Source organism: Lates calcarifer, linkage group LG2, assembly GCF_001640805.2.
Source record: "Lates calcarifer isolate ASB-BC8 linkage group LG2, TLL_Latcal_v3, whole genome shotgun sequence".
Taxonomy (NCBI): domain Eukaryota; kingdom Metazoa; phylum Chordata; class Actinopteri; family Centropomidae; genus Lates; species Lates calcarifer.
In genome coordinates, this window is record NC_066834.1 from 26,870,641 (window position 1) to 26,894,792 (window position 24,152).

The 24,152-nt window shown below is 37.9% G+C and overlaps 1 protein-coding gene across 1 annotated transcript; it reads right to left on the reverse strand.

Annotated features, from left to right (window-relative positions):
• Positions 1-734: 734 nt before the first annotated feature.
• Positions 735-24,152, reverse strand: chs1 (chitin synthase 1). Its single transcript, XM_018666891.2, has 35 exons — positions 23,867-24,152; positions 23,578-23,673; positions 19,524-19,659; positions 18,785-18,970; positions 18,245-18,446; positions 16,411-16,571; positions 16,016-16,091; positions 15,477-15,595; positions 15,070-15,247; positions 14,705-14,801; positions 14,307-14,403; positions 13,645-13,766; positions 13,388-13,483; positions 12,984-13,148; positions 12,744-12,891; positions 12,077-12,142; positions 11,825-12,000; positions 11,565-11,623; positions 11,160-11,360; positions 10,873-11,041; positions 10,383-10,498; positions 9,360-9,539; positions 9,127-9,231; positions 8,867-8,984; positions 7,757-7,838; positions 7,436-7,668; positions 7,070-7,188; positions 6,856-6,937; positions 6,338-6,491; positions 6,018-6,122; positions 5,520-5,630; positions 4,597-4,734; positions 4,369-4,448; positions 3,913-3,979; positions 735-1,586 (listed from the first exon to the last, which is right to left on the reverse strand). The coding sequence occupies exons 2-35, from the start codon at positions 23,622-23,624 to the stop codon at positions 1,512-1,514; spliced, it is 4,266 nt and encodes a 1,421-aa protein (XP_018522407.1). The 5' UTR covers positions 23,625-23,673; positions 23,867-24,152; the 3' UTR covers positions 735-1,511.

Here is a 24,152-nt window from a genome sequence, read left to right on the forward strand (position 1 = left end):
GCACTAGGCAACAGTGGCAAGGAAAAACTCCCTTTTAAGAGGCAGAAACCTCGAGCAGAACTGGACTCAGGTCGGGCGGCCATCTGCCTTGACTGGTTGGGTTTAGACAGAGAGAGGGGGGTGGGGGGTGGGGGGTGGGGGTGTAAGGGAAAAACAACATTGCAAAATACGCAGTCTATGTCCAGATGTAAGTAATTGTAATAATAATAATAGTAATGATAGCTATAGGAATAATAATGAGAGAACAGTGAAACATTAATAGCAATAACAGAGAGAGAGAGGGAGACAGAGAAGCACAGCCTGGGCACTAATGTGCTTGAGAGAAAAAACACAGAGTGATGACAGTTTACAGTAATCTTGTTGGCAGGACAACGTGGACAACATTTACTAACTACTAAACTGATGCATTGAAACTGGCCCAACCCGCTGCAGGTAAAGTGGTAACCTGAAATAAGAATCAGAATAAAGTGCTAACTGAGTGAGAGGCAGGGTACACCCCAGACAGATAATTAAAAAGAAATAAGAAAAATCTTTGTTTTGTGTCCAGTCAAAGGACATAAAATATTCTTTTTACTCATGTAGAGAGCATGAAAAGGATGTGAAGATGATTATAAGTCAGACCATGAAAGATCAATTTACACAGATAATTAAAGACAATTTGCAACTTCTATACATAAAAGGCTTCAGTTTGGACATGATGTGCAGTTATGTTGTTCATTTATGACACAATGAGATTATCCATACATTTATTTTATTCAGTTCAGTAAATTTCCAGACAGTTTATCTAAATGTTTCCAAGAAAATTCTCTCCCTTTAAAGTTGGTATATGTAATTGATACCATCCTCAACACAATGTTAAAAAGGCAACACACTAGAAAGCATTTAGAGTGTAAAAATATATGAGAGGTAAAATTTTGCTCACAATATTTCATGTGCAAATATCGCATTTGAAAATCTTTGAAGGACTGGCACTGTTTCCAGGGAGTAACACATTTGAATGTTCATTCTTTAACCCAAATTGACCAAGAGCTCTGTACATTATTTGTGTCAATCGGCATCCAACCTATACAGCTGGTATTGATGCAGACGTGCAGGAAAAACAAAACAAAACAAAACAAAACAAAACAAAACAAAACAAAACAAAACAAAACAAAACAAAGAAGAAGAAGACAAAAAAAAAACAATCAACAGATCCAGCTGATTCTTCTGTTAGCTTTCTGACTCTGATTATGTGTTTTATTGTTTTATTTTCAACCCTACATTACAATGCGATGTTCAATCTTGACAACATATATCCTTTATCTTTTGATGCATTCAACCATTCTTCTAAATAGAATAAATATAACAAAAACAACAAAAACAAAATACTTGATCATTAAAAACAGTCCTACCTGAGATATGTTTGTGTAAAAAAAAAAATGTTTGTGTAAAAACAGACCTCACATCCTAACAATGAGAGGCCACTGTGTGCTGGTTGTTGGGTTTTATTGGTTCCAGTTAGCTGTCAATGACTACAGGTCATCACTGGTAATGACAAGTCCATTGGCAAAGTGGTTCTGCATAGTCAAGCCCTCATCATCAATCTCCTAGATGACAAAAACACACACAAAGAAAGGACCTCATAAGTTGCAGTGACAAGTAAATGAAACAGTTTTTTCTGGGGTTCGTTGCACTTAGTGTGTTCTAATCAGTGCAAATTTGGGTAATTGAAGTATAAGGTCTGAGGCTGTCTAAGTGAAAACTATGGCTATCCTTCATCTGTTCTTGTTCATAGCTTCACCTAACCTGGCTTACACTGTGTTGAGCAGGGCACATCTGTGGTATCTATTTTGTCAACCTTCCCAGGAACTGTGGATGAAAAGTAGCTAACACATGGCAAGGAATAAATAACTTATTTTGATGTACATAAATGACAACTCAGTGTCAGTCATAAGTTGTCAACAGTCAAGAGCCATCAATTGAATTCAAGTGACCCAGTTTGAGCCAGAAGCCTGGAGAATCAAGGTGTAGTCATGCTACTATTAGAATTCTACTAAAAACATCAAACTTTTTTATTTATCACAAAATGTATAAACAGGTACTGCCATTGTTTATGTTTAGAGTGTCCTATTTTCAGTTTCTGGTTAAAGATTTGAATATATGACCATCCAAGTTTTTCCTGTTTCATTTCTTACCCACATTTTTGAGTGTCCTTTAACTGTGTGTTTAATGATTTAGGTGACTTGGCTGCAGTGACTATATAATTTCTTATTGTGATAGCAATCTATCATTCTTAATCTTTTTTAAATGTATTATTTTGAATGTCATTCACTAATGTCATTCATTGCGTCACATGTATTAGTGAAACAGCGCCCCCTGTGACAAGTGCTATTGCACCGCACAGAAAGAGAAAGAGACGCAGGTGCAGTCGGCATTTCTGATGAGTAACTTCAACCTCAGAACGCTGAAGAACGGTGCAAACGGTCAGGATTCAGGAACACATGGCGAGGGGAAGCCACTGTGGCCTTTTCTATTTCACTTAAATCCTGGGAAGCCAGGCCATGCAAATAAAAATAAACTGTGTTCAATTTGCAAGTTTTTCTGGAGTGCGAATGTTAACAGCTACATGCTTTTGCGAGACCACCAACCTAACGTTGGCTTAAAATGATGGACTGAGCAGAGGAGCTGGCGGGAGGCCGAGGTACTGCACCTGCGCCTGGATAAATACAGAGCTCGAAGTCGGAACTCATGAAAACTAAAACTTTGACGCTTAACATACAAAGTAAGAAGCACAGTGGGGAAATATGCGACGTGGTTAACACACTTCAGCGTTTTGCCACCACGGAGGGCAGCGGTCTTCTCCTGACACCGGTAGGTGAGTCAGACACACCCCTTTCACCTGCTCGCTCATTGGCTTTCCTCGTGGCAGTTCACCAGCTGTGGCTGTCTGTCAGGACATAGCTGTACTGCTGTGCATGCAGCAGGCTAGCCGACGGAGTTCTAGTTTTTGTAATGCCTCAGTTTGATCTGATTGTCAAGTTTTTATAAAGTTTGTCCAGATTCACCCAACAGCTTGGGCAGAAGCTGCTGGGGCTTGGAACAATTTCCATTTTATTTTATTTTATTTTATTTTTTTTAACGTTCTGGTTGTCAAAACACCTGACAGGCTGTGATTTGTTACTGTTTTTAGCCAGCCTATGCAGACGTCTGGCAGTTGCTTGCTGGATTTTCATCATTTAAAAAAAATGTTGTGCCGTATGAGTCACTTGTTTTATTAACTACCCTTGTACAGGCGGTCTGCTGTTATGCGTTGGTGAGGAGCCTGTGTGCAGGCACTTGCTGTTCCTTTCATTTTAAGATGGCACCCTGCCAGAGTTTACTAGTTAATCATTGTGGTGCTAATCAAGATCTCTACTTTGTTTGCAACTATGCAACATGCCCAAACTTTGTTATACAGCTATTATTTTATTTCTACATTTTTTTGTAATGATTAAATATAACTGAACTACTTCTGCACCAACACCTATATTAAAATCACATTTAAATGCATATTCTATTGCGAGTACACCATACTGTACGTGAGGCTCTGTCTGTCACAGTCAGTCCTAGTTTGAGTAAGTTTTAGGATCTACTGCAGTTGTTGACATGAAAGCCATTTTGGTGCAGCGTGTTAATATCTGGGTGTCTGAGGTAGCTGTCATGTTTTAGTAATTGGTAGTGAAATTTACTTTTGTGCCTTACTCTCTGTTTTCCTGATGACAAGTCACCTGGCAATTTGGCTCATCTTCTTTAACAATGTTATGTTGAGGGGCCCAAGCAACAAAGTGCCTTAATATAATCAAGCCTCTGCAAGGTCTTGTACCTGACAAGGATTCCAGTTCCCCGCAGTTTTATGTGTATATACGTGTGCGTGTCTTGAGTGTTGTTACTTACATCGTCTCTCTCTTTGTAGTCTTTCTCTGTGCTGCGATAGGACACCACATGGATCAGAGTGTAGACCCTGGAAACAGAGAGGCACCAAGTGGAAAATAAAGAAAATGAACAGATAGATGCAGAATAATTCCAGTGACAGCACAGGATATCATTATAATTCTCCATAAAGGCGGGGAATTCAACAATCAGAATTTCTTTGCTCACTGTGGTGGAAAATATTCAGTGCCAGTTTAAAGACACTGGTATTTCATTACCACTGAATCAAACCTGCTGTATCTGAACATTAGGAAGTTTCCTGCTTAGTTTTTGAGGTCAGTCTGTGAGCACTGAATCTGTCAAATACAAGTCTGACTTTGTAGCTGCAGAAGAGTAAAAACTGAATGTGAAGTGATGGAAATTCAGTAGATATGTGTCACATACACAATTTTGTATGTGTGATGGTGTGTGTGTGTGTACCTGTGATATAACATGGCCAGGAACTGGATAAGGAGAAGAATAGCAAAAGACAACAGGAACATCAGACTGAGAGGCTCCACCTGTCAACACAAAATGACAGTAATGGTGATAACTTTTAGCAGGAGTTGCAGCAACACTGACAGACATTCAAAAATATTTCATAGTCCTCCTCCTACTATTTCTATCTGTAGCACATGCATCTAGGACTGTCTGTCGCTATTCCCAGACCTTGAGGTATTCTCCAGATTCACTTCCATTTGGAAAGTATTTAGGGATCTTGATGCTGATGACATCATTTCCAATGGCCTGCAGGAAGAAGGTAGCTACCACCCACAGCACATTGACGATGAAATACAGGAAGACGGCCTGTGGAGAGGATGGAGAATTTAATGCTTTTTAAAACTCTTCACACTAAAATAGCAACAACATGTCATTTTTACTGCTTGCAGTTGTAGTTGGTTAAAAGTAGATTAAAGTGGGTGTGTACTTTCAAAATGGACAGAAATTTTAATTACAACAAACATCCCAGAAAATCAAAAATTTCCCATAAGCCTTTGTTAATTGTCTATCCCGTTCCAAGCAACCCAGTCAGGGGATGTTATCTGAATAATACATGTGACATAAAAGTTTAAATCGAAAATCTAATCAGGCTAAAAAATGAGTGGGCCAGTGTTATTGGGTGATAATAGCTTATCACAGATATGGTAACAGCATATATGTCGCCCAGTCAGTAACGAGAAATTGCATCAGAGAAATGCCAGAGAAATGTTTGCAGTTACTAAGAAACAATGTTGTCATTATATACAGAGTTTTTCCATCAGACAGCACTGGCAAAGCAGTATTAGTTGTTTAAGGGGCATAATAAAACCTGTTAAGCAGAATGAATGCTGCACTATGAAACACTTGGTTAGAAATGAATGGCTTTTTAGCTCTCCCTTGTTTGGCGGCACATTTTGCCTTCACTTGTTATGATGTTATCATTGCATGTGCACTTGTGGAAACTGGGCTTGACACTGGTCAAAGTCAATGACACACCAGTCAGAGGACCAAAAAAAAAATGAAGAAATGAGCGATTTCTGGTATGAGTTGTACAATAGGACAAACGGACACAACACAAACATTAAATGCAGCACAGTAACAGTAAATCTGACCTTGTTGCGTAGTGACTTCAGTTCTCTAGTGACCTCCTCCTGATGTTCTTTAGTGTCTTTGATAGGCTTCAAGTAGCGCTCAAGTAATTTGTTCCAGAAGTCTTGCTCACCCTAAACAAACACAAATTCATACACACAGTCAATTTTTGGATTTATTTGAATTAAGGCAGAAGTGGAACTGAATGGGTCACTCGTTCAATTTAATACCTCCATTTTACAAATATTCATTTTTGTCTGCTTGAAACCATCACAACCTTCATTAACTTAGTCATTAAAAAGTAGAGAATGCCCAAACATTTACATTTACCCACTGTAAGATCAACTTTAGACACCTTACCCCTCAGACATGTCATGTGGTATTGCTGTGGCAATACTTTCTCTTAATGACTCATTTAAGGTTATTTACTTGTTCATCAGCTTTACCTACCCGGATCGTCCCTGCTAGCTGTTGTAAAGGATTTGGTTCTCACAGACCTAGGGGCTGAATTAGCATCTTACCTCATCCAGTTTTTGCACCTGCGGGGCAATGAGTGTTTTTTCAATGGCTCTCCTCACTCTCTTCTCTAGTTTGCCCATTTGGCTGGTTTTAAGGATACGCCGAGCCTGGGAAATAGAATCCATCACTTAGTGAATCAATCTTTCTTCTTCTGCAGTAGGTTTTAATTTTGATTTTCATAAAATTAAAACCCTCGGAAATGGAGGCAGTAATATGTGATATAATGCATGTTTTATCAGGGGAATTGCATTGACAAATATCAAATAAATATGGCAAAATAAATGATGAAGAAAGGGAAACTAAACAGCAAATCCCTTATCACCTGCTCTGACAGTGCATGTTGTAACTCTTCTAGTTGGGCATCTGTCAGAATATCTTCAGGCCCCACTTCACTTAGCTCTCCATTAAGAGTATCTGTGAGCATTAAGACCAACTCTTCACACAACTCATCCTCATTTTTGTTGCGGAGTGTGTATCTGATGAGAAGAAAAGCACGAGAACAAATAACTATAATTATATAGTTGCAGTTATCCAGTTTAACCTAATACAACAGTGTAACACTGTTTTGAAGATGCAACAAACACACATAATGGATGAAACACATGCACATAAAGATCCGTACAAGTTATGCTGGTACATACCTACAAGTAAACAGCACATACATGTCAAGGGATTAATGAGCTTGTTAACATTAGTAACAGTATGTACAGACACATGTACAATATAGAAAATAATGCAAAATATTTCATGAATTTGTTTCCAGTGATATTCACTTTCACTTCACTGTTTATTTTGTGCAAACATTTTGACACATTTCTTTGTATAATGGTTATTATTTACCTTATTTGTTCTTGTAGATTTCTCTTCATGTTGGCATAAGTCAGCTTCTTCAAAAACTCTTCTTTCACTGGTATCACCCAATCTATGTACACACACGTTCATACCATTAATGTAATTTTAGTATGCCATGCATATTGTGTTCTACAAAACGGATTGTATGAATTAAAGTGGAAAATTGTATTTAGGACAAATACATATTTAAAATGCTTCTCACCACTGACAGGAATCTCCTGTGTTTCCTCTTGGCCACCAATCATAAAATCATCATCGTCGTCATCATCATCATCATCATCTTCATCAGAGTCACTCAAGGATATGCTCCTTTTTTCAGCACTGTCACAATTGCACACACATGCATCTTTGTGAATTTTGGATAGTATGAATTTTACAGTTCCCATGTAAGTGTGTTTTGGTCCTTCTACAGGGACAGAGGATAATCTAAATCTAAGTCTGGTCTGGATGAGGACCCACACATGTCCTCAGTTTTTGTGTTAATATGAATGACAGTTTGGCTAAAGTATTTAGTGACCAAACAGATTAATGAGAAATGGAGGAGAAGAAAGAAAAGAACAATAAATACCTGCTAGTGGAAGCAGCGTCATTGCCTTTTCCTGGCCTCCTGTTCAGTTTGGCAGCAGGTTTCTTAGCTCCTTCTACAGCTTTTTCCTTGGTGGTGTCGAGATTGGCTGGAGGCTCTGGCTTTGCAGCTGGTTGTTGAGTTATTTCCTGGTTGGTGGTTGGAGGGGGAGGGGCTTGCTGTACAGTCTGGCTTGTGATCTGTTGAAGTATCAGATTCTCTGTTTCTTGAGTTACCTGTAAAGCAATAGGATACAATTAATTCATCCACTCATCTATTCATCCACTGGAAGGCTCATCAGTGGTTGTTTGATAACAACAGTACCTGTATCTTCATGTCCCAGCAGCAGAGTCTACAGTTTTTGTCACACAGGATATTATGGTTCTTCTTCACCTCTCCTTCTCCCCTGGCAGATGGAAGGAAGGACAGTCAAACAAACAAACAAAAAACCCCATACACACAAAAAAATACAGACACACATGGTGAGGAATTATTGGGGATGCAGACTGGCATAGATGGAAATAGATTAATTCTCTGCAGCCTCCGCTTATCTGTTGGATAATTGAATAATTGGTTAAGAACACCCTGCTCCCACCATGACCTGAATCAGATGAGCAGTGGAAAATGAATGGATGGATGCATTGATGGATTTAGTCTACATGACAATACACGTTATTGTATAGTCATAACATCTGACGACTTTTTTGTGGCCTTTAGTTACATTGATATTTTCATACATTCCAATTATTGTACTGTATATATTTTACATCTTGCACTTTTTAACATTATCTTTAACCAAGTGTACAAATCTTTGATTAATCATGTATCTGACATTCAGAAGTCATATTTCCTCATTTTATACATGTGTGTCATGGTTTTCCTTATTCATGTGTACCTCTGCTTATATGCCATACAGTAAGGAGTTGACTAATTACATGATTTCATGATTTCTGTATCACATATATTATTATTTGCATTTTGATACTCAAGGACATGTCTGCATGCTGAGTTAATAAGTTCATGTGGGAATCCATACTTTCCTCTTTCACCAGAGCGTGTTCATGTTGACTATAAAATCCATACTGATTATTGTAACACAGTCAACATTACAGCTGCTCACACTACTGATAGGAAATCTTACTCTGTCTACTATGACTTTTACTGCTTCTATCATTACTACTTTTCCCCAAGTAATCTTTACTATCACAACTAATACCATTAGTGCTGAAAGTGGAAGTCAGTTAATCAGACAATAGATTGTTTTAAGATTAATCGATGATTAGATTCCGACATTGGGAGATTCGCTGCCTCTTTTTAATATCATCATAAATTAAAAAAGGAAATAATTCAAGGATGAATCAAAAATGAAAATAATTGTTGGCAGCTGAAAGTACTACTACTCTTAACGCCTTCTAATAATGATCAGTGCATTACTTATTGGTTTCCCTTGTGCCCCAGGACACAATGTGCATGTTAACCAGTGAGTAGATGGTCAGTAGGAGATATCCACTGGGGATACAGATGAAATACATCAGACCATAGATAATCATCCCTGTGGAGGAAAATAGTGGAATGTAAAGTAAAGTAACATAAAGCTGTTAATATAACAGAACATAACAGAACAGGACACTGTTAACATAACAGAGCAAGAAAAATGTGAAAATAATATTTAGAATGATATAATATCATCATACCAAACTCCTCTGGGTGTAGTATAGCTGTCACCATGTACATGATTGCCATAGACACCAAAAACAAACCGGTGGGGGTCAGGAAGGTGCCCTGAATCACCATGTCACCTAAAAAGGGAAGGGTGGTGTGTGTATGTGCGTTTGAGGGTTTAGAATACATTTACTATAACATTTTTACTAAATATCAGTAATATGTCAGTAATATAAGTCAAAAAGAGGTTTTCTTTTTTACCCACCAATGATGGAGAAGAAGGATGCGGTCATGAGGAATGCATACAAAACACTCATAATTGCAGCAATGGTTATTTGATTATTGGGCTTTGCTATAAAGCAGACGATGATGTAGAACACAGGAGGAATGCTTGCAATCACGATGGAAAGTGTACCAGCGATTTGGAAGACAAATTGGAAAGCACCTGGTATAGAGAAAGACAGAGACAATCAGTCAGATGGCGAGAGAGTGAAATAAATATAGACTAGATGCAAATAGATGGACAATGTGAAATTATTAAAGTGCAAACTAACTAAATTCACACAAAAGTTAATTACAAAGTCTTGATTTAGGCAAGTCTATGGACGTATTATTAAAACTGGACGCAGTCTTTCTAGATGCCAATCCATTCATGACGCTCAAAGTTGCTTACAGTCCCTTACAGCCCTCTTCAACATGATGAAAATTTTGGTCATTAAGTTTAAAGCTGTGATCCTGTGGGTCCACTTATGGCTGAGCTTGGGCAACTAATGACAGACCGTGTTAATTCTGACAGTCACAAGTTATGGTTCAAATCTCACAATACGATTGCTACAACAGCCCACATTTCCAAACCAACTAACACTGGCACTATGATTCACCAGGCATTCATTGCACAATTTGGCTCAAAACTGATACTGTACTGACGCAAATTGTGACCCAGACTTTATTAGATCTCTTTTATTACTGTATGACCGTATAAAACAAAACATGGATGTGTGGCATGCAATGTCATACAAAGTTGCTATTGCACAGTACAAAGGGGCCGAAAGAGTTTTAAAGTCATCTCAGGTGTTTTCATGTTCACGTTAAGATAAAATTTATTGAAAAAAAAATCTAATATAATTGTGACCTGACTGATGCATTCATTACTCACTGACTCAGAAAAAGTATGAGAAAATCAGTATCAGGAGATGAGAGAAGTAGGGGCACAGTGTTAGAACCCCCCACTGCAATCATTAAATGACCACCAATAAAGAGTAAAGTAATAAAGTAGACCAGAACCTACCTGCTATCATGAGAGTCACAGACGCTGGACCGAGGATAGAGGAACCAACTGTGAACATCTGGTAGAAGATGTAAAGCCTTGAGATGGATGAGTTTCTCTTCACTGTCTCTGCACCGCTACAATTTAAGTCACAACCACAAAAGACTGCATGAATAAAAAAATATAGAAATATAGCTTGTAGATATGACTCTGAAACCCTAGAGATTAGAATCAAAATAAAGACCATCATGTCAAATTATTATTATTTTTTTAACCAGTTAAGTAAAAAAAGTGAAAATGCCCTTTTCCTTTATTTGATGGGACAGTGAAGAGAGACAGGAAATGGGGAGAGAGAGTAGTGGCATGACATGCAGCAAGGGTCCGGCCGGATCTGGAGTCAAACCAGGGACTTGCTGCTCAGATCACTGAGGCCTATATGATACGCGCCCTAACCATTCGCCTGTCAGGTCGCCCTGAAACTCCAGTATTTCTAATAATAAATGACAATAACCTGTGTAGAAGGTCCAGTGTATTAGCCAGTGTAGAGGGTCCCCATCGTCTCCTCTGGTTGTAAAACTCTTTGAACTCCTGTGGTGAGTTAGTGTATGCATCTGATGCAGCATTGTATTCGACACGCCATCCTTGCTGCAGTAACAGAGTACACAGCCAACGATCCTCCCCTAGAAAAGTATACATGCACAAACAAGCCAAAAAGAGATGTGTGATATGGATGTGAACAGGCAAAGAAGAAAACCAGGAGGGATAGAAAAACTGGTGCACACGTGTCTCTCTGTTTACCTTGGTCATATTGCACATATTCTGCAGCTCTTGTTGCAGTGGTTGTGTATCTCTTTAAAACATTGTCATCCATTAAGGCAGACCCTCTAAACAGACTGAAACATCCTGGACTGCACAGCACGGAGCCAAACACATGCTCTGCTGTCTTCTGTAGCCAGTGGCCTACTGCATACTCAAACTTCTGGTACCACACCATGGGACCTGGTATGGTAGGCAGGGATAGTGGTGAACAGAGAGAGTCATGGGAACAAGATGATAGAGAAGAATGGAAGAAAAAAAGGGATGACATAGGACGAGGGGATTGAGTAGCAGTGAAAATACACAAATGCTGATGTCTTCTTAGAATCACATATGGACACGTTTAACAAGCCCAACTGCCACCTTTTCCCCTTTTTATCTACTTACCCATACCAGTAGGATGGATTCTACCACATGCTGCACCTACATTGTCATACATCCTCAACCTGTCAATCAAAATCATTTTTAATTATGTTTACATTTTTTTTAATCCACAACTGAAAACACTGTGAATGACAAACTGACAAAACTAGCTAAAGCATTTCATGTCCACCAGTAACATCAGTGATTTATGTTATGAAAATAATGAGATCTTGGTCCTGAACCATGATGATACAAGTCATTTAGTTGATTTGTCTGTCACTGACCTGTCTACAAGCAGAATCACAGCTTTAGGTTGGAAGTCAGTGTCTCCATCCAGAGCCAGGATATATACGTTCTCATCAGAGATGAATTTTCTCTTGTTGTCATTGTCATACTGAGGCAACAGGAAACTCTCGCCATCCAGAGAGATCAAACTGGCTCTGCATGGATTATTCTGGCGCTGGAAAAAACAGGATCAGTATTTTACATATGGACTGGCAAAATACTAATATCTGCACATTTTACACAAAACTTACTGGGATCTTCTGAGGGTTCTTGACAATGTAGCCTTTCCAACCGAGTAGATAATACAGATACATAATCTGAAAGTAATATACATTTATATATAGTGTGAAAATCCAAGATCAGCTGTTAAAGACATGAGTACAGTCTAATTAGTGTATTTGTCCCACAGAAACATGAGCAGAGGTGACTTGTCAAGCATTCATTTGGTTCATATGAGAGACATGATAAAATAGTTTTTTAAGGAACCGTAATACAAAAGGAATAGTAATACAAATTTACTATTGAAAAAGCCTAAGCCTATTATCAAATACATGTAGAGATATATAATAGAGATCTTATCTGTCCGTTTCTGTTCAATCCTGAAAATGATGATTAGACTAATCTGTCATGAAAACTGAAGATGAAAAGCACTTTCCTCCATTAAACGCAGCACCTGCTCAGTGAATCACTGATCTTGTGGCGGTATGACAGCCATAGACTGTGTATGAGGAGTGAGTATTGGGTCCATTTTGATTAGACAATTGGACAGTGAAAATGTCCTCAGTTTTTGCTGTTTCTCAGAGATGACCCGGAGATTTCTTAGCCATGCATCATACTCATATGCAGTTTTAACCAGGAACCATAAGATTTACATGCACACATACTGGCATATATAGATTCACAAAACACCATTACTACCTGGGACCACCTTTTCTTGTTCCGGATGAGACTTTTGTCTTTTAGATGAACATAAAGCATGTTGCCCTCTGGCATAACAAACATCAGCCTGCCGCCGAAGGGAGTCTCAATGATTGACACATCATCTGGCTCTTTGTTGGTGAACACCCTGAATGTTTGGATGGATAGATGGTTGATTAGACAGACAGATGTATGTATAGATAAATGGATAGATAAATTGTAGATTGTGCATTATCTCACCTATAAACCTCTATAACAACACTGATCAAGTCATTAACGTATGAATTAACCAGTCTCTTCCCTGTGTCCTTATCAGTCATGAAGGCATCGTCCACATAAATGTGACACTCAAAGTTAAAACAGTCCTTATGTTCCTCCTTTGGATCGCCTCGGTAGCGGTCCAGCCTGAAACAACAAATGACAGTAACAACACTGTAAAAGCCTTTTGTACGAACCTTCTAAGCATGAAATAATAAATAAATAGTCAAATAAATAGGGAAATACAATTTCAAATGTTAAATAGCACAAATGTTTAGCATCTTAAACCATTTAATTTCTTAATTCATTCATGAAAAAGGAATTAAAGCCATGTTGTTTATGTAATACTGGTACACCTTGGTGTCTGCATTGACAATGTGTCAAACCTGAACATGGAGGTGAGAATCTTCAGCATTTCATCATAGGTCTCATGCCACATGGTGGCACAAAGATAGATCACACAGTTCTGTATATCATCATGGCTGTGGAGCAAAGGAGAGAAGAGAGGGGAAGGGTTTTCAGCAGACGTTTTTAACATCATGTTGTTGGGACTGTTAAATTCCCATTGTGGCAGTCATTTCATACAATAAACATACACAAGCAACAATACAAAGTAATCAGGTAAACAGCCCCCCACCCTCACCTCTCTTGGTTTCGAGCCCGTGGCACCTTCATCTTGGTGTTGAGGAGCAGAGACAGGTCAATGAAAGCAGATTCATAGAGTCGACGAACAAAGAGCTGAGAGGTTCTCTCTATACGCTGGACCTAAGACATGGTGAACCATAGAGGCATTTAGGTACATGTCATGTCTGATTTTAGATGAGAGGCCCCTGGGTTAATGAAATTACCTGTAGACCTAAAATGTAATAATAGACTGTAGTTTTAGATAAAGTGAATGCTTGAAACAAACTCAGAGCTAGTATTTTTAATTTTTTTTTAAACACTTAACTTTACAAAGTCAAGTGTTGAGGTATCTGCAATTTCTGCTGCTCTGCTAAAACAATGGTCTGAATGCAGAGTAGTGGTGATCATTTACTTGAAAAAATACATTTAAAAACTTCACCATCAGCAAGTCTTTCCACACAGCTCTGTCACTGTCAATCTGGGCAATGCACAGAATTTACTGCAAACAGTTTGAACTGTGTTGTATTGGGGTGGCAGCAGATATCTCAGAGAGGCAGATATTTCATTTTATAATTTAGGTGAAATGTATGAAATGTAAATGTGTGACATTTAGGAATGTGTGTGTGTGTATGTTTCTGTGTGTGTGTGTGTGTGTGTCTGTGCGTGTGTTCATACTGATACCTTGATCTTCCATACGTAGTAGGTACATGTGACGAAGCCTGACCACATACACACTCCCTCCAGAGCCAGCATTGAAAAAGGCCATTGCAAGTAGTAGCTATCAAACAGTTCATAAACATTTTGGTCAAACATTGACTGAATGCATATAGCTGCTTGTACTTGGATTACTTCATATAGCGTTATAGGATCGTCCATGATAGGTAATTTTAAGACATTTTACTGACACTAAACACATTTATAAACCAAGAAAGCTGCTTTAAATTTGAGCACAACTGCTTACATACACACAAACACACAATCAAACATTATACAGGGAAAAACACAGCTTAATAGTGTTGGCTGAAATACAGTGAAATGTAGATAATCACTCACTCACTCACTCACTCACAAACATATACCTGTTCAGTGAAGTCCGACAGATGCTCCTGGTAATCTCGAGTAAGACCACAGGGGTTGTATTCTTATGGCTCAAGTAGGCCAAACTTTCACAAAACTCTGCAATAGACACATAGCTAAATGTTTTAGGATGCTGGTAGTAATAATGGAAATTATGTTTATTACTTATTATTATTAAAAATGTTCAGGTAACTTGTGGCCAAAGATTTCTCACAATTCATCAGGACTTGAGTACAAACGTTTTTCTGCTTTCTGATGTATAACTAAAACAACTTAACTAAACTGACCTAGTTCAAACAAACACATACATATGAAAGGCTTTAAGGGGAACACAAGCAATTGTCAATACTTAAAAAAATGAACAGACCTGTGATGTTCCCGTGCTCTGCTCCGTCCAATTGTTGTGCCTCAGTTATGAAAAGTACCATTCCCAGCAGTAGCACTGCAGGTCCTGTGCAACATACTGGCAGTGCAAAACTCATCCTGACTGCATGAATCTTACATGCCACCACCCCAAACCAGTGGCAGGCTGCTGAGCAGAAGGCCTGAGACAGGAGACATTAGAAATAGCTGCTAACACTGCATGTGTTTTTTTTACAAGCCAACTTAACAAAATTTTCTGCTTCCATCCAGACTGGACCTGCTGTGAGCCATTAAAAGTAATGTAGTAAAGGAAAAATACATATTCAGTCAGGAGGTCATTGTGTCTCATAAAACATAATATCTATCTGCTTCTAAATTTATGTCTGTTTTCTTGTCTTCCCCTTTACCTACTTGTAAGAAAAACACCACCAGTCCTATTTGCAGTAACTCCCAGTCTTCACTTTGCAGGTTAAAGTCAGACCAAACGATAGACTTCTGAATAAGCACATGGTATATCAGGTATACCCCTCCTACAACAGAACAAAATGCGTTACTGATGTATAGACATTAATATACACACACACACAAACATGAAATCATGTGTGCTGATTCTGAATGGTAAGAAACACTGTAGGTTTTAGGTTAATTTAAGAAAACCAGGCTGTGGAATAAATTGATAGTGCTTTGTTGTGCACAACAGAAAGTGTAGTTTTGCAAAATTGACAACAACAATTAAAGACTTCAGTACAGCTGGAGAACATCCTCTGCAATCCATCTGCACCCCTGGCATCACAGAAGTCTGTTTGTTCTCTATTGTGAATGTTGGAAATGACATTTTTACAGTCTAAGCAAAGCACAGTGGTTTTGGCTGTTGATAATACATTTCAAGAGTATGTGTAATTTTTGAGTTTTGAGTTATAGCATGTTGATAAAGACATGATGATATTTACCTATCACGATTATCCTCAGAATGCTGCTGATGACAAACACAAAATCCCTGAAACCGTCCAATTCTGACAAAGTATCCTGCAGGAAAATGAAAGAGATGGAAAGGAGTCTCACTGATCATGCCAGGTCAATATGTTTGGGCTCAAAACAGATCAATATCTGAAGCTCTATCAGAAGACGTGGACAAACATCTGGCACAGCTGCCCATGTGGGCAGTAGAATTACAAAACACTACAAAGTTGAGACCATTGACATTAACTTGTAGTCTTCATTGGGGTTGATGGATAAGGTAAATTCCAGTTTGTTTTCTGATTTTTAAAAAAAAGTACCTTTGTAGTTAAGAGCTTGTTACAGTGCAGATAAAACAATAGACAGCCATTAAAGAAAAACATTATACCTGCATGCGGTTAGTAGCTTGCAGCGGATTTTCCCACCAACAAAGGGAAACAAGGAGTGAAGAGAAAATTCCAATTCCAACATAGACAAAGCAGTCTGTGTTCTGTCTGTCCACATATGATGATACACGGACATAGTAGTCAATTCCCAGGAGGCAGTAACCTGTTGGTTAGTGAAGCAGTTAGTAAGCTCTGTTTCTCTGTCTGTCATTTCAGTGAGTTCTTTGTGCAGACTAATGATTAAAAAAAATGCAGAATTGTAGTAGTTATTTGTCTGGGTAATGTTTCAGCTGTTGACTGGAAAGAAATTAGACTGTTCAGGTGTCCTAGAAAATTTTCTCATCTACAACTAATTTTCAATAGCAAATAAGCTTTGAAAGAAACGTAATGTGGACTAGTTTTCATATTGAAGAATGTGATTTTGTTAACCTAATGAGGTATTGTTGTCCTTTATTGTATTAAATAACATTTTCTTAATCTGGCAAGTCGCAAATTTTGGTGATTCTAAATACAGAACCAGTCAAACATTTGGACACTCAGTGTTTTTTGTTGTTGTTTTTATTACTCTCTACCTCATGAATCTGACTGAGAGAATGCCAAGAGTGAGCAAAACTGTCATCAAAGCAAAAGGAGGCTACTTTGAAGAATCTAAAATATAAATCATATTCTGGCTGGTTTAATACTTTTTTGTTAACAACATAACTCCATACATGTTCCTTCCTCCGTCTTCAGTATTAATCTACAATGTAGAAAATAATAAAAATAAATAAAAACCACTGAATGATAAGGTGTATCCAAACGTTTGACTGGTACTGTATATAAGTAAAATGTTCACCGGTACCATATTTGTTTTGCATCAAAATATCTGACCTTGCACCACTATATCCACTTGAGTGACCATAGCGTTATTGTGCTTATGTTGAGGCACTGGCTCAGACGTGCACTGCAACTCTAGTGTGGTAGTTAAATGTAGTGCTTTACTCACTCAAGAAATGTACTCTGAACATAATCCAGTCAGTAATTACACTCGCCCCCACAATGTAATTGGGAAAACAATTAAGTGGTAGATAAACATAATTTCCAGGAGACAGGGCTATAGTCATACACACATTTGTTACTTAGATAAGCTGCTTCTCCCATTAGGCTTCAAAGTTTGTCAGGATTCAAACATGTTTTATAAATAACATGAGCTGTTTTTCTTCACCATGAAACCTACATGGAACTACTGTCTGAATACTCAAATCACAGCTTGTCAGTGTTACACCAGTTAGTACATCTTACATCATTCAGCCGAGACAGTTGCCATAATTAAGGTGACAGATTTACTGAATCAGACATTGCGTGGGAAAAAGCAACTTAACAATGGAAAGAAAGTGACAGGGCTAATAATTAGAGAGACACCTCACTTCAGTCAAAACCTGAAGACACTTACAAACAAGTGGGAGAAACAGGGAAAAACATTATGACATCTATTATGAGAAGGAAGAGAATAACATATTGTCGTTCTCTTGCTCTTTCCCCTTTCCCATTTCCCCTTTCACTTCTATAGTCTCAGTTTTGGATATGGAAAGCATGACTATTAAACTTGACATGAGGCAGTAGTGATTTCTTCAGTCCATGGAGTAAAGAACAGTCAGAATGATTTTTTGATGGAATAACAGCACACCAGATGGGACTCAACACTCAACAGCATCATCTTGAGTCTGTGAAGGTAGAACTGATAATGGAGGTCTGCTTTGTGATTGAATCCTTGATATTTGTTGTTACTATCATGTTCAAAAAAGCCAAACAGACAAAGAAAGTCTTCCAGATAGGCAGTAAATTAAAGAGAGTTACCTGCAACTGTGAGAATGAGGGAGCATACTGGGAACACGATTTTCCATGTTTCTCCTTGTAGTCTGAATACAATCTGCAGAATGGCAGACATGATACAGACTCCTCCACTGATGAAGAGATTAGTCAGCACGTCAAACTGAGGCATAACGACTAGCACCAGGACTGAAGTACCAAGAGACACCAGACACTCAATGAGGAAAATCTGGAAAAGACACAACACGGTGTGGTTTTATGAATGGACCTTTGTCCAGGATTCTATTGACAGTGGCAGTTAAGGATTTCTTTGTTTCCTGTGTGAACTAATTTTAACTTGGAACATGATGATAAGACACTGACATATATAACATGTAATGTTTTACGTTCATTAAAGCCGAATATTTGACAGTGTGGATCCATTTTACAGTATTTCTTAAAGTAGTTTTTTTCATAAAGATCAACAACCTGAACAGATGCAGATAGGCTTTTTTCAAATATCTTATTTGTTATAATTATGTGCAATGCATTTTATGTAGTGAAAGAGCATGCTTCATAGAAACGTACAAATGACATGGTCTTCATGTTGGGATGTACAAAGCTCTTGAAGGCACATCTCCACAGTGATTTAATAAACACCAGGAAGTTGGGGCAAACCAGGCAGAAAACCAGCATCAGCATGTAGAACTGTTTTTCCTTTGGGCTGCGCATGGAGGAAGGACTGGATAGCGTTGACAACACCAAGAGAGAACCCTGATTGGACAGACAACTAAAGTATGTTAAAAGAAAGTTTGGGCAGATGAGACAGATGAAAGTAAGTAAGTAAATTCAAAATTCTTGCTCTGTCATATTCTAGTTATCCAATGAATATATGTCTCTCTCTTTCTTTAGATGGATATTTTTTAAAAGAGTCTCTGCTTTTGACTTTGTCACCATCTTTTCTTTTGAGTGTAGTTGTGTACTTCCATATAAAGATATAAAGAAGACTGTGATTTACTGGAAACTCCTCCCTCCTTCTATCTCCTACTGTAGATCACCTTTCAAAATGCTACTGTCATCATTTACCTTCGGACCAATAAGGAAGTTCATCAGGTTGAGCAATAAACATTTTTCTTTGATAATGCAGAAAAAACCGAGACAGTAATGTTTCAGGGAATATGTTGTTTAGTGATCTGCTTGTGGAGGAAACAGCTGTACTGTGACTTGAATTATTAAAGGCATTTTCAGTGGTGTTTGTGAAGAGAGTATCAAAAATCAAATCCGACTCAAAAATGACCCCATTTTTACTTCAGACAGATGATCCTACCTTAGCAACAACAGCACTGACCAGGACAGCTATCCCCACAATAACAGCCACCAGATACTGGGCCAGTTGGAAACATCTTCTCTTACGTTCCTTCTCGGCTCCTATTGGGTTCAACTGGAATGGATCCCATGTGTCCCTGAGATGCACACATGGACACATATATTGATTGACATGAGCTATTATCACAGTAATATCATAGTTATCCTAGCAAAGGTAACTAAGATGGCACTCCATGGCAGAATGTCAGTGAGAATTACTTGGAAACATTTTTTTGATCGTGGGATTTTGTTTCCATCTGTGTCAAAGTATTGCGCTGTGAAGTTTGATGAATGTGCCAGTTTACTGCTCTGATACTAGGGGTCAGAATGTCCACATGTGTTATTTTTCTTTTATTCGATAAGGAAGGAGGAAAATGATGTGCCAGTGAATATGGGGATGATACATCGAAAAGTCATAAACCAGAGGGTGCGTTAGCCTGTCACAAGGAAGCCAATGTGACCAAATACAAATGTTTATTATGGTATAATAATGCAAGTCAGGATCAGTGTGTGTGTAGTCTAGTGATAAAAAATAACTCTGAACCCAAAATAATTTACTTCCTCAGAGGGTACAGATGCATAGGTACAATTTCTTTTAATCATTCCTGTAGCTTTCAATGACCTGTACATAATATTCCCATCATGTTCCCATTCCCATTTCAGCTCTTCTAACCATTTACTTTGTTGTTACCAGCCACTATGCACTGCTGTGAGATTAAAGATATTAGCATGAAGGGAAGGGTGAATGACATGCAGTTGAGGGTCCAGGCTGGATTCTGACCCAAGAAATCACAGGTGCACTCTGGGGATCTTGGCAGACTGAGCTGACTTACCAAACCAATGACGTATGAGTGTCTTATCAGTTTCTCTGCCCCCCCCCCCCCCCCCCCCACACACACACTGCTAGTTGATTAATGTCACAGGCAGAATAATCATCAGGGTGTGGGTACCATGAATTGATAACACTTTGTGATCTTTGATCTTTGCCATAGCAACTCTCAATTATTATTAGATACGTATATCAGAAACAGCTTTTCAGCATGACCAGAGCCAGGCTAGCAGAAACAGTTTACATATGTGAGATGAGAGTGCATTTGTGACCAGTGACGCCCTCTTGTCTTTAATGATGCGTCTAACTAGTCATTACATAATTAGCTTTCAAAAGCTGCTGATTTTATAAGAGCAAAGACACACTGTTAAAGAACTTTCAGCTGATTGAAAGCCACAGTTTAAGTGATACAATGCTGGAGGAAATACTTTTTAATTTTGATAATCAGTAGCAATTATACTGTATAATCACATAATGCTATAATAACATATAACGTACAAATGTATAGAAGTGTAACATAGAATACCAAGACTGATGTTATTGAATCGACTCAATGGGAAGCAATGTCAATAAAGACATTGATTTTTTTGTTTCTAGTTTTGCCATTTTTATCCTGTTGCTGACCCTCCTGACATCATAATGTTATTGGTATTTATTTTTGTCTGTCCATTTCCTATTATTTATCTATTTATTTTTTTTGAAGAATGGCTGTGTTCATTTTTTAAACTGGTGACCCTCTAGTGATTTTACCACACACCTCTACAGTATAGAATGATAAATGTTTCCTAGTTTTCTCAGACTGTATATGCTATGATGCTATTTGCTATATAGAATTAGCTTTTTTGAAATTCTGACTTTTGAAAACATTTCTTTATAAAAATTAGTTCTCCTTTTAAACTATCTTCTAATCAGATAGAAGATAGCAAAATATGAATATATTGTATTTGAAAAATTTAATCCCAGAAACAACTGGAGTCTTTTGGCCTCAGTGGTACCAATATGCAGAATGTGATACATTTTTTTTTAAATGCAGCAGCACTCCCCTAACAGCAGTCAGTATCTGTGGGGATGATATCAGCCACAGCAATAAAGAGAGGCTCAGTGGTGCACAGGGGAAATTAGCTGTTTCCTCGAACTGTAAATTATACCAAATAGAAACCTGGTACAATACTTTATGATTTATCACTAGGCAAACCATTTGATAATTATATCCATTACCAATATGGGGACCCCACTAACAATTAACCTCCTAACTGTGATGAAGAGGTTAATAAACTTGTGGAAGTGGAACAACTGCCTAATTCAAAGCTGCATGTCTTATTGAATATATTTGTTTCTAAATCTGTGCCACTGCTACAGCCAGTCAGATACAACTTAAAAACTAAATGGGGTGATACTTATATTTTGACTTGGCAGCTTTGTTAGTTAAAAAATAATCTAAACTGTCCTTAAATAAGGAAATAAATTCTCTGTAATTATTTCACTTCCCGTAAGTTGCTTTAGTTAAATACAGATTGTAAAGTGTGACCTTTACCTCTTTTTACACTATATACACACTACACTACTATACACAAATGATGACTGTACAAAAAAAGCTGTTGTCATATTGGACCATCTAAACATACTGCAGATCATTTCTGACAAAATTTAGTGATACGAATTACATACAAATATGTAATTTGTTAACATTATGAATCGATTATGCACTCTGAACAGATTAATTTGTATATTAAATTCACAAGAATAATTTTCACTGAGATACTCATAAATTCAGCAAAGTTAATCTTCAACACCTTATCGTCAGTTTTTACCAAATTTGTTGAGTGGGATATAATTTAATATAGTACTGAAGCCTGGCAAGCTGCATAACTTGACAGTAGATCGAAATGAATGACCTAGAGTTACAGACCATCGCAAAGTACACTCAGAAGAGAGCAAAGAGAGCTTTCCAGTTTTTTTGTCACACTTCAAACCAACCAACTGTGATCTGTAAATTGCGTTCTCATTTTTTATCAGATTAATGTCACGGTGGCTGATCACTAACCAGAAGTTGGGTGATGTAGCAGGACAATGACTGAATACTGAAGTAAATCAACGACATAATAACTTCAAAGAAAATCTCCCTTTTGGAGTCCAGTCAGAATTCCTCTTGAACATTTCTTCACAGCTAATGTACAGCTACAGAAAGGTCTTGGTTGAGGTTATTGCTGCCAAAGGAGGTTTGACCAGTTATTAAATCCAAGTGCTCCACCAGCACTGTGAATGTGTAATGAGTGTTTTTAGTGAAGACACAAAAGATTGTAATTGTTGTATGTTAATAGTTAATAAACACTCAATCTACACTTGTGACTTAGATGAAGATCATATCACATTGTATGACCAATTAATGCAGAAAAACCGGTCAATCCAGAGGTCACATACTTTTAGTTTCTAACGACCTTTGGTTTAGGCCCTGCATAGTCCCTGTATTAATCCAAACATAAATAGGTATAGGCCTACAGACATAAATCAACACACATAGTAGCTTTGGTTTACACTATCCATTATCCATTATCTATACTGCTTATTCTTTGAATATCGTGGGCGGGTGGAGTCTATCCCAGATGATATTGGGCAAGAGGTGTGGTATGCCCTGGACAGATCAGCAGTGTTATTACAGGGCTGACATAGAGACAAACTGGAAGCTGGAGTACCGGAAGGCACAAGGAGAACATGCAAACAGGTGAACAGGGGTTTGAACCCGGAACCTTGTGATGCGACAGTACTAACCTCTGCCCTACCTTGCTGCCCTTGGTTCACACCATTTCTAAAAATTTCATTAGCAAGCATTCATATTCTCACAGCACAGTGCCAATTTTGTTTAACAAGTTTGCCAAAAAGCCTCACAAAGACAGTGTGGATCACAAACAATGAAAGTAGCCACTAGAGAAGAAGATGGATTTCTGTTGTCTAAAAAGAAAGGTGTCAGCCAGACAGATTTTTCCCCCATTGCATATATTTGATCAGGCAGGCTAATTATGATCAAACTGTGGTAGCTGGGCTCAGCTGGCTGTTGTCTACACAAATATGATAAGTATTTAAAACTTATTATCCTCTTTTTTACCATCTGTAACATCAGTCGCTTTCTTAGATAAAGCAGAAATGTGATGACCGTTAAGAGGCAACATGTAGAGTAGATTAATTTTACCTTTGTCTCAACTCTATTTTCTTTCCTCTCTCTTTGATTTCCTCCATCTTGCTTGTCTACACCACTGCCCCAGTCTTATGGTAACCTGTGTAGAGTCTGTGTGTCAACGAGAAAAAAACAGTCAATCAGAATCCTAATATTAATTTCTTAAAAAAAACCAACAACATACACACAGTATAAGAGATAATTTAAAGTGAAATATGAATACAAGACAAAGAATAGAATTTCTTTATGGTCAGCATGAGCTAATTAAGTAAATGTAAAATGTAAGAAAACAGAGAAAGTATACCTTGATATCTTGACAATTCTTCTGTTGATTGGATCTTAGTCTTCAAGTCTGTATCTCTTAAAAGAATTGCTACCTAAAGTTTACAACTAACTCCTGTTTTTCCTCGAAAAACAAATGTCAGCAAACTTTTTATCCAGAGGAATTAAGTTTCAATCATCCAAAGTAGAATCAAATGGTAAGCAAATTTATGTATTTTAAATTTGATTCATTTTAAGTTTGAGTTCTGGACTGGAAACCAGCTGCGTCAGAGTCTCTGTCAGACTGTCAGTCAGATTGTCCTTTGTTC